Source organism: Camponotus vicinus, unplaced genomic scaffold, assembly GCF_025532165.1.
Source record: "Camponotus vicinus isolate PSW18456_S1 unplaced genomic scaffold, iyCamVici1.0 SCAF_4, whole genome shotgun sequence".
Classification (NCBI taxonomy): domain Eukaryota; kingdom Metazoa; phylum Arthropoda; class Insecta; order Hymenoptera; family Formicidae; genus Camponotus; species Camponotus vicinus.
The window spans coordinates 23,993,808-24,005,903 of NW_028141976.1; the positions used below are offsets into that span (position 1 = coordinate 23,993,808).

General features: G+C 34.9%; 2 protein-coding genes across 5 annotated transcripts in view; one reads left to right on the forward strand and one right to left on the reverse strand.

Annotated features, from left to right (window-relative positions):
* Window positions 1–404: 404 nt before the first annotated feature.
* Dpit47 (DNA polymerase interacting tpr containing protein of 47kD) lies at window positions 405–2,352 on the reverse strand. Of its 2 annotated transcripts, none has more exons than XM_083096170.1 (7): window positions 2,233–2,352; window positions 1,900–2,096; window positions 1,599–1,770; window positions 1,318–1,519; window positions 955–1,235; window positions 712–876; window positions 405–628 (listed from the first exon to the last, which is right to left on the reverse strand). In XM_083096170.1, exons 2-7 carry the CDS (start codon window positions 2,090–2,092, stop codon window positions 544–546), a joined length of 1,098 nt encoding a protein of 365 aa, XP_082952296.1. In that variant the 5' UTR covers window positions 2,093–2,096; window positions 2,233–2,352; the 3' UTR covers window positions 405–543. The 2 variants fall into 2 exon arrangements, with proteins under 2 accessions (XP_082952296.1, XP_082952295.1); XM_083096169.1 differs by having other exon boundaries at window positions 2,190–2,321.
* Window positions 2,353–5,859: 3,507 nt separating this feature from the next.
* LOC145969870 (uncharacterized) overlaps window positions 5,860–12,096 on the forward strand; it is a 132,046-nt gene continuing 125,809 nt past the window's right edge. For all 3 annotated transcript variants that reach the window (XM_083096165.1, XM_083096166.1, XM_083096167.1), the window contains exon 1: window positions 5,860–6,498. The gene's annotated coding sequence lies outside the window, so the exon portion shown is untranslated. The remainder of the gene's footprint in view (window positions 6,499–12,096) is intronic.

A 12,096-nucleotide genomic window follows, 5' to 3' on the forward strand; every position in this document is an offset into this window, starting at 1 on the left:
TTTCGAGCAAATTCAGTTTGCACGCTTTGAAATATATATATATAAAACATGTAAGTTTTAAAAAATATGGAAAATTACTCTTATATTGGACATTTGCCCAATTTTTTTTATCATAGTAATACAAGAATATTAGTATCTCTACTTTATTATGAATAATCGTTATAAATTTTTAATTGTGTTTTTACTTATATTTTGAACCAAAAACGCTTTCAAAGCTTCATAAGCAAACTTTTCTTTTGAATATTTGTCTTCTATCGTGTCATAATTTTATCACTTTGCAATTGTATATACAACATTAATACTTGTTTAGTATAAACAGTTTCAAAATTTTTTGCTCCAAAATTATTTTATAAATTTCAATGAGGTAAAATATAGGGATTTTAAAGATTTATACATAAAAGAGATCTTATATTATCATGAAAAATATATTTTCTACACATATGAAAGTATATACATAAGACTTACATAATATGTAGTACATATTTCTTCTATCTTTCTCACAAGCTATATATTAAAAATATATATACATGCAATAATAGACATTTAATAATTTGCTAAGAAACGTTTTTCTGCTTCACTGGATTTTACGAATATCAAAAAAACCGGCGTACCACCACGAACTATGAACCTGAAAGATTAATTTGACATGAAAATTATGTCAACTTTTTTAAGATTATTATTTTATAGAAAAAATACTACTAATACGCTTACTGTTTATTTCGTAATATTTTATCCAATGTGAGTTGAACGTCTACTTTATGAACGGAACATTTATTTTTGCCTTCAAAGTATACATTTATATTATCAACGGTATAACGATGCTCTGCATCCCACTCAGGTGATTCTTCAAAAATTCCTGTTAACTGTTCTATTAACCTATGAACAATTTAAAACATATTTCAACACAAAATATAAAGCATATATAGCATATTTTGATAAATGAAAATAACATACATTGTATCTTCGTGAAAATTTTGAATGAAATCAGTTTGTTGAGTCTCTGGGTATAAAATCATTACTGGCCATATAAGCTTGTCGTTTCCATCAAAGTGCACTCTACTTTGTGCTATTTGTGGCACTTGAGGTTCTAAATCTCTCAAATCTAACTTTTGTTTGTCATTTACCAATTCTAAATTAATATCTTTTTTAAAAATTATTTCTAACAATCTCTCATCCTCTTTATTCAATTGTTTTTCTAACTTTGCTTGCTTTCTTTCATTTCTTTGTAAATAATTCTGTAAATTAACATAGAGAATTTATAGAAACTTGTGTACTTTTATATATACAACTTTATATTTAAATTTATCAATATCTTACTCTTGCAATTGTGGTGTCAGATTTTAATTTCAATATTGTTTTATCAAGTGGACTATGATCAAGAAATTGATCGCAGAGATTAATACATTGATCATAATCCTTAATGTGAAAGTTACAAGTAGCAGCTCGCTTCAAAGCTTTTAAATATAGTGTCTCTTTTTTAGTGGACTTTAAAACCACTTTACAATCGTTTAAACTCGATCTACAATTTTAATTATATAATAAAATATGAAAATATAGCACGTTAATCATTCAACATAAAAACTCTTTAGGAAATTTACCTATAATTTTGCAACATAAATTGTGCCGCAGCTCTGTTATTGTACAATTGAGCCATCAAATCATTATCTTTACATCTTGTTCGTATTCCTTCTGTATAACTGAGAATAGCAAGATGATACTTTTTATATTTGTAATTAAAATTTCCATCTTCCTTGTAATTATTTGCCAATTCTGTATAAAAGAAAATATTTTATATCAAAAACAAGCATAGTATGTAGCTTGCATGAATAATAAAGAGTAACGATGAATATTTTGCAAACACAAGTCTGGCAAGCAATTTGTATTGAGAAAGTAACATACCTTCGGGGGTATTTTCATCTATTCCATATTTGAGCTGTTGCAATCCTTCCACCAAAGGGGACAGTTCGTCGCCGGGTTTCGGCGATTTCTTCATGAAAAAAGGATGTTTTTCCATTTCCTCTTGCCATTTGTCTTCCGGCCATCCTTCTGTATAACTTTTCTTCTCCTTTTGATCTTCATTAGGCTTGTCCATTGTACTTTATAAATGATAAAAGATTATATTTACACAAAATTAATTTCACAACGCTTGTTTTAAATATGCATGAATTTCGTTATTATCCGCTTCCCACCTCATGTATTACACGTCTTTAATTCATAACATATATATATCACCTAATGTAAAACCATGTGGAATATAACCTCAAAATTTACTCTTGAACACTATATATGATGTAGAGAATTGCACATGATGATCACTCCTTCTGTTTTTATCGACGGCACAATACACATTCACATTTTAGAATTTCAGTATTTTATCTGAAGATGGCACTATCAGTACTATCCAATTTTTTTTAAATCACTACTGCTACCAATAAACCTATATTTTATATTTTTTTTCATGTAGAATTAATAACTGAAAAAAATTTAAGACAAGAAATATTTAAGTTTTATAATATTTAAGTATTATAATAAGAAAGAATGAATTTGCAGAAAAATAAAATTTGAATTAGTACATATTATTTTATTTGCAGAAAAATAAAATTTGAATTAGTATATATTATTTTTATTATTTATATATTATACTAATTATTATAATCATATATAAAAAGAATTAAAAGTTATAAACAAATAATTAAGACGGAAAAAGAAAATTCTAAAAAAATCACAAAAAGTATTCTCGACGTCAATATGTGACTATTTAATCTATCTATATTCAATCTATATTAATTAAGATAGTTAGAATAAAAAATTTGTGTGATATTATAATTCACTAAGAATATGTTATACGGAATTTTTTCATATTATTATTCAATCTTGCAAATTCCAATTCATTTGTAATCTGTCGTTTGATTCAAATATCAAATTTGTGACACGTAATTTCAGCGCTGTTGATAATTAAATGGCCATTGTTTGAAAACCTGACCTTTCTCAAATTACATTTACATAACTAAATAATTCATTTCAAATTTTAATAGAATAACTATTGCTTTACTTTCTTAATATAAAAATTCAATTTAGAATCAATATTTAATAGAATTAGTTGCATGAAAAAGTTAACTATATTTATAAAAAGATTAATATACACGGTGTGTTATATTACAATTGCTGGTGCTATACATTGCAAAAACCTCGTAATTCAAATCAATCAATAACTCTAAAACTTTCAATTCAAACTATTAGGTACATTCAAATGAAACAAACTAACTTTTATGAAACAATGACCTTAGTCCACGTTTCAATTGAACATGATATTTTCAAAGCAATTCCTATATTTATTGTTATTATATTATATGCAACATAATAATATGATAACAATAAATATAGGAATTGCGTAGAAAAAAGTATCTGATTTTAATACTATCACTGCACACAACGAGAGTTATAAATTAATAATAGACGAATTAATATTCCGAAAGAGAGATATCAATATTAATAAAAAATTCAATAAATGCATAAATGCAGTTCCTTTTTTTACACATTTTTTGATGGTTGAAATAAAAAATAGAAATTTGATATAACCATAGAAGGATCATCTATACAAATGCGAAAAAACTAGGACACGGAAATTTTGATCCCTATGAGGCGGAAAAAAATGAAAGATAGTGGAGAATAAAGGGAGAATGGGAAACGCCTATGACATTTAAATTTAAATAAATTATATAACATATCTCTTATTATATATTATATTATCATTTTTTATGTTATATATTTAACAAATTTATATTAACAAAAATCTTTCTTTCTTTTATGGGAAAGTAAATTCACATCTGTTTGAACTGACAATGTCAATCTTATCTCGATAATTCGATATTAATTAATACATACACACACATGTATATGTATATATATATATATATATATATATATATATATATATATACATATTACCGGATTATCGAGATATATTGGGATTACGAGATTCTGAACATATAACCACAAATTTGAGGAGCCGTTATTCAATATATAGGAAATTCAGGAATCTATTGGAGAATATACAAATTATTCCACAATCACACCGCATGTATTTTTAATCTCAAAGCTTCTCTATGGTCACTTAAAGCTTTTTTCCTTAGAAAACATCGAGAAAAATGTATTTTCGTTTTGTGTGGCAATAAATTGTTGCGATCTACCTACGAAGCAAAAAGTATCAGAAATGACATTTTGAGACATTTTTTGTTATCGATTATACCTATACCATAGCCTCATAAATCTCTTAACTAACTTGTCTTACTCTGTTTTTTTAAATTGATACGATGGTTTGTCAGATTACTAGGTGATCACGTAGAAGAAAAAGATAAAAAAAGCACTGTCATTAAATAGAGAGAAGATACAGAAATTATTTAGAATTTAAATTATAGGAAAATCATATAAGAAACATTGTAGACATATATATAAGATAAAAGCAGGTTATAAAATCGTATCGATTAAGAATTAAAATAATCATTAAATGTATTTTTAAACATTTTTTCTAAAAAAAATTTACGTACACATACATTATGTGTTTAGATAAAATTGTTTGACAATTTATAATAAAAGAATATACGAGAAATATAAAAGAATACACGGTACGAAAATATGAGAATATAAAAGAATACTCGATAAATAATTAATTGACATTTGTGTCATCATCGCAAATATATTACAAGTAAAAAAAACTGATTGTGCAATTTTTAGAATAATGAAAAAGTTATATTATTAGGATTTACACTTTATAGATTTAAATTTAAATAAATAGATATTACTTACGATACGCGGTTTTAATCTTTGCAAATAATATCACTATTAATTATTGGGGAGGCATATAAAATACTTCTTATATCAAGAAATATCATATAATATTGCTGGGTGCGCGAGAAAATAAAATACATAAGTAATTAAAAAAAATAAATAATATTTCTTCAATATTTCACTTAAAATAAAAGAGAGAAGTTATTTTCATGTATAATCTCTTTAAACGAATATGAAGTGAAAGGTAAAAAAAGAGAAATAATTTTCAACTTTATATCTGAAATATATGTTAAATATCAAATTTACGCTAGTCTTGACATCATATCGATTATAAAATGATAAAATAATATCCATTTTCTAATTTTCTTCAATGAGCTCATAAATAAATTACACAGAAGACATTTTTATAAAAGAAATCATATTATATTAACATTAACATGTCTGATTATTAGAAAATGTGTGCTTCATAGGAGTCATTGTGTAAAACTGAAATTTCCGGAATACGATTCAATTCATATGCAATGACCCAGTATTTTTCTCGCTACGACCCCCAATCATGATGTATGTGTCAACATCTAGATGGGGTACGTCGATAGGAAAATCATGCCCATCTAGCGAATATTGCGGCATTTATGATGTCTACGGTACATTTACGTCACGCATGAATGAAAGCTTAATAAAGATTTATCAGAAAGCTCCCCTTTTCGCGAAACAGTCGTTATTCGGGGTAATAGCTCGAACGATAGTACGCCGGCCGGAGACACGGACGAATCGCTACCGAGACACAATTCTCGATGTACAAGCGAGTTTGCTCGCTTCGCGCTTAATCCTGCCATAAAACCCCCGTATCGAAAGTTAGGACACCGACGAAGGAGCGAAGCCGCAAAACGCACGTCGATCCATCGCCGCTGGGGTGACGGTGGTGGGGTGGTAGCGGCGGCGGTGGCGTAGGGGGTAGGGGGATGGAAACGGGGCGACGAGCGACGATCGGGCGTTTCCGCCGACGTTCGGCGACGCTCGGCTCGGCAGCATCTTTGTGCTCGGGTAGGGGCAAGATGGCGCTTGGCAAAAGCAGGCGCGCGATTGGTCGATCGGGCTGCGCCGCCAGTCTCCCGAGAGCAGTCGCTACCACAACTTCGCGGCGGACCGGCACATCGTCGTGAAACGGAGACCTTCGGCGAAGGAAGAGAAGAAAAAAGAGAGAGAGAAAAAAAACAAAACACGCTTCTCTCCGCTCGTCGCGACAAACGAGTGTAATGGCCACTGTGCGGTTCGCGAAATAGAGGAGATTCGCGTTACTCCCGCTCGACGTTAATCATTCGCGTTCGCGCGAACGAACGAAAAAGCAAAGGGGAAGAGGACCGCGTTTAATCGCGCCAAGTTGCCGACGATACTCGGCGATACCTCGATACTTTCCACGGGCATCTTCTCTTCTCGCGGTCTCCGAGTTCCTCGTGTAATATACAGTGCGTGCGGATCACAAGTGCCAGCGGCCAGTGTTTTGTACCGATCCTCTCTACATGTATATGTGTGCGGCCCGTTGTCGAGTGTGCGTTGTCGCGCTGCCGCCGCCGGCGCTCGGATCCCTCGGTGACCACCACCGACGCTGGATTTATCAGGCGCGGCGTCGTCTCCCCTAGGTGCGTCGTGGACCTCGCCAGCCCCCTTCGCCCACCCGCCCGAGGACTCGTCGACTGGCGGACGCATTTGGTGAGTGTGAATCAAATTTAGCGAGCGAGCACGAGAGCCGATCGTTCGTGAACCGCGCGTCGATCGCTCTCCGTGCGTGTCACTTTGGTGCGTGCTTCGGGTCTTATGCGTGTGTTGTACGTACGTATGTTGATGTGGGAGCGCGACAGATGCACGGAAACGGGAAAACCGGTAGCGATATCGATGATTCGACGTCTCCCTCGTCGCTGATACGTCGCTCGTGATAATCGAGCTCGAGACCGCTGCGTCTCTCCGATTCGCGTATCGAGAGTAAATTGCGAGGGAATACGATTACGAGGGTATATTGACACATGTCGCGACTGTTTTGCTATTTTTTCCGCACAAATCGGTCCGATTCCCGCAACGGTTAGCCGCAACGGATGCGAATTCGGCCATTGTCGAATAATAGAAATGAGCGAAACGCGAATCCCTCGCGCGCGTTGGATACATTCCTCTCATATTTACAGCATCGAAAATTGAATTCGCTAAATTACGATCCCCGCATACATCATACATACATGTATGTATGCATACATATGTGTAAGTACGATGTGTGTAAATAGTGCGGTGCGTCGTTCCTCTCGAGCGAAGAGGCTGTCCATACGAGAGCCTCGATGTCCGAATATCTCGATAGTCTCTCTCTCTCGAGGTCGTTCTAGGGCAATCCCGCGATCGGACATCGCACGCAAAAATGGTTTGCGTCGTTTGTAGTCTACGCGTTATTTTGTTAAATCCATCCTTCGGCCGTCCTGTGCAGTCGAGAGTCTCCTTGTTGACGTTCCCGTATCAAGAGCGTCGAAAAGCGGCACATGATCGATATGTCGTTTTATTCTCAACAATACCGCCTCACTTACGAATTTCCATTTTCGCGAAAAACCGCCCGAGCTTATCGGAATATCGTCAATATGTCCAACACCGATTTACGAGGAAAAATAGGCTTTATTTCATTCACCTCTGTTTGTGTTTCTTTAAGAAGGTGAAGAACGATTGCGCGCGATAAACAAGATATTATAATAACAGATATATATACTAAAAATATTCCGTTTTCATTCATTCAACGAATCTAATAAACAATTATTCACAAATTTGTAGTCGTACACAACTCACACGATATTTCCAATTTATAACAATTATATATATAAACACACACATACACACATACACATATGTTCATTTATCATGATATAGCTATTGTACATATATATTTATTATGATAGATATATTTACTATGATCGTGGAAAAAATGGCGAAAAGAATATCTCAAGAACGAGACGGGCAGATTTGATAAAAGGCGTCGCTCGTCGCGAAAGGGCGCGTATATTCACCGTTCGTATCTCCCCTTTCGCCTCTCATCGGGAAAAGTCCATTTATTGTCATATACATTGCTGGTCGCGTAATGAGAGTATGCGCGAAGCACGATCAATTTCGGAAGATCCGCTGCCCCGCGCGCCGCGGAAGATGTCGCGCCTCTTCCTCTCTCCCTCGTGCACTCCTCCCTCTCTGTCGCGGTAGTTTATTATCCTTAAGTGCTGCTACAGAGAGTGCTGGCTCTTCCGCGCCTCTCTTTTCCCTCCTCCCTCCTTTCCCGAATCCTGTCCCTCTTATACAACTCACCTTACAACTCCCGCCGTCTCTCTCGCAGATCTCCTTCTCGCGTATTTATTTACACGCACGCGTCCGCGTGCATGAATGACGTACGACAGCGTGTCTCGCTATGGGAACCAGTTTCGATTTACCCGGTTACGCGTGATGCACTTATTACCGTAAGATGTAAATTCGCCTTGCGTTAATATAGGCCGGACAAGCGACGACAAGTACCGTCGTTTATAACGTTTCAAGCCTTTGGATCGGGATAATCTGGAGGGAAAAAAAGCATGGATGTGCTTGTGTGTGCTTTGCCAATCGAGATTCTAGAATCAACTTGGAGCGAACATGTTTCTCGGTGCGAGATTAATATATGCCAATGTAAGATATCTGTGACTCGTAATAGGCATAATCGGTTATGGCTGTCGCGATATCATATATATATCCGCATTGCAATCTATCGATAACGGTTGCATTTCAATGAGTTGTACATATCTAGTTCTCTCTCGCGTGCGCAATAATTAATTAATAGCTAGTAATTAAAATCTACCGCTCGTTATCTATTCATACGAATGTTGCGATACCTCGACTCAACAATGAGAATCAAATATGCAAATAGGATATTTATCGCTAATTCGCCGATATTCCGCGTTTCTTTGCGAATCGTTCCTTTTAGCGCGAACGCGAAAATGGTACAGGCGTGTTTGCCTAATGCATCATCGATGTCGATCGCCATTAACCAGCGTTACGTTTGCGGAATAGATGAAATGCGAGCTCTCAAAAAGAAGACCGTGAGTAAAAATGCGGTGCAATATGCGAAAACACTTTATCTCGAATATTGTCGATTTCATTTATAATCTAGTCAAGACTACAAAATTTTGAAAAATTTTTCAGTCTTATTAATCGAGGAAAAAAGATATCTAGCAATATTTGCGTTATATCTCGATATTTGTCACTGTAAGATTTTATTAGCCGACATATTTGAAATTATGTAAAAATACTGAAACAAACTGAAAAATTGCTTTTTTCCTTGTATAAAAATATATTTCAGATTGTCACGAGTTAAAGATAAAAATACATGTAATTTTATGCGATACTTGTTTCCGCGAATTTCGATTATTTTTCTGCATATTTTTGGACGGCATCGAATATTCGGGAATGATATTTTCGACAATATTTCAGTACAATGAATATATCCATCGCGCCCCAACATTTATATATTCAGGATTATGATTTTTAGAGTTTTTGCATTTTTATTCAACCGTGCAGTCTCATCAACTGGAAACGTTATCTGCTTTTCAAATTAACGATCATTCGATGTTGATTTTTTCTTCCTTAATTAAATAAATCGAATTATTTAAAAAAAATGCTGAATGTCGAAATGACTTTGTGCATATTAATCGGTATCGGTAAATATGTATGTCCGAGACGAAAAAGAGAGAGAAACAAAATTCGCGCGATCGCAAGAGTAGCAACGATAAATCAATCAATTTTGCCGATAAACATGATTTAAAACATATCCCATTTCGATAATTTCTAAATAAACTTTAAAAGCACAAATTGATGGCAACAATGGAATGGCATTGTTGATATTTGATCGCATATTAATAACGTATATGATACGCAAATGTTTTGCAGTTTCGTTAAATAAAAAGACATAATATTTGCACGATACAACGATGGAGCTTTTATTTACAATCGCCGCGTATTCGACGCACAAATATGTGTACGTAGGTAACTGAAAATGGAAACGTAGTCCCCAAATTGTTGAAACTGCCTATAGTTTCATCGGCTTTCCGATGTGCCAATAATTTGCAGTGAAGTGACTAATTAATACACGGAAACAACGTGTATGAGCATTTGCCATTCATATGTACAAGCTGTTATGAGATACTTTCCCAACTATATGGAGATATTTTAAAAATTCATAACATATGTCATGTGTGTTGTATTTTTAGTAAGTTTAACTACTGCATTCGTATTCATTGTTTATTTCATATAGTGTCCTAAAACATCATATTGTCGCGGTTTTAAATCATAAATGATTGAATGCGCTCCAATAAATATAATGAAATACTATATTTTATTTCAACGGGGCAATTTTAATAGAAATTTAATTTGAGTTTAGTTTCATTGTTATTTTCAATGGCAACCTAGAGTCTATATTGTTCAATATCGTTTAACAAATCGTTTATCTGAATATTGTTCAATCGAACATTTGGTTATTTGAACAGTGTCGTTTAAAAAAGGACTAAATATATTGTACATATATCGATTTATTCTCGCTCGTATTTTTCTCTCCCATCAATCATTATTCTTTTGTCCTGCCAAATATACTTTCGAAGAGAAAGAACACTATTATTAAAAATATATATTTTTTATTTACATCTCTTTTGATTTTATCAAACAGTACTGTATAGCAAATGATTTTTTCCCATTGATCCGTAAAGATCAATCACGTGAGCAATATGTTTTTCATACGTTTTTGATGAAACAATCAAAACGACAAAATTGAGACTGGAACAAAAAGTTATTTAAAACAAAAGTTAATGAAACATAGATTTCTACACATGTTCGATGGTGCTAAACTAATTGTACCAATTTAGCGGATGTGTTTCTCATTTAATTTTCACGACAATCGAGATTTTCCCGCATTTTGCGAGACGCTACAAAAAGTATTTTTGCTCCGACTATGGAACTAAATTACGCGCGGTGTAAACAGAAAATACAATTACGCGTGAGACAAATTGGCGATTGTATCGGGCAAATATTTGCTCCTTGACAGATATTCGACGGTAATTCAGATTCGCAAAGCCCGTTGAGAAATTAAAATTAACGCCATAAGGGACGCAAGGGCGTGTTCTCGCGCTCGATCGATTTGTTTTACCCAAAAATGTGCGCTCGACGGACGAATCCTCTCTCCGTATTCTCGCCAAGTGACGCGGGGAGTATCGCGAAATAATGTATCACGCAGGTAACAGGTGTTCCTACATTTTCTGTTCGTTTTGCGAAGAAAAACACGTGCTTCGTTTAACCAGTACCCACACATGCACGCTGGACATGGTACAGCTTTACGAGCGCGTTACTCCCGTTCTTGTCGCCGCACCGCCGATATTTTGCTTATAAACAATTTTCTTAATGTAGCTAACAGTACCATCATGCCGCTGAGATGAGATATAATTCATCGCTGTGTCCCGAGAGGGAAAAACGGACTCACGCGGAATAAATGCCCTTTAAACGCAATTGCAGCGCGGTGTCTGCGTACAATCGTATTAATTTCTATGAAGTCGCGGAGCTACGTCGGAGTAGGAAGCACACAATTATTTTACGCGCAAGATTGCTCTTCTTATTACGCTCGCCCGCTGTAAATCTTAGCTCCTTTGAGATGAAACAAACGTGTGACGTGTGTGATTTAAATGAGAAAGAAATTGTTTGACGACGTACTAAAAATGTGTGTGAAACACATAGACGTTCGTTTCCAATTTCAAGACGATTTTAATAGAAATTAAATTGGAAAGAATTTATTTAAAAAATGGTTGAAAATGAGAGAGGCGATTAATGAAACGATTATACAGCGGCAACGCGCTTTATGACTATCGTCGTGCCGATCTCGATGTATCTTGTCAACATTGAAATCTCGATAAATTCGATTTCAGACAGCGGAAATAATGCGTGCACGCATCGCGGTCGATACCGCACACCCGATAATCCCGAATAAAATAATTCATTTTTACGACTTGTACCGCTACCGCTGCTGCTCGCGTTTCCCGTTTGGAACGTTGGTACCGGCTCGGTGTTATTTCTCTTACCGGCGATTTTTCTATCTCGGAATTCGTATCTCGCGGAATATCATAATATGAAAAATATAATGCACACATACCACGCACGGTTGACTTTGCCGGTAAACTCGGTGAGATCGAGCGCAGGCGAAATATTATGCACATACCGAAAAGCAGTCAACGAAGTTTTTGACATAATCCGCCTAATTTATTCGAAGCACGAACGCAACCGTTG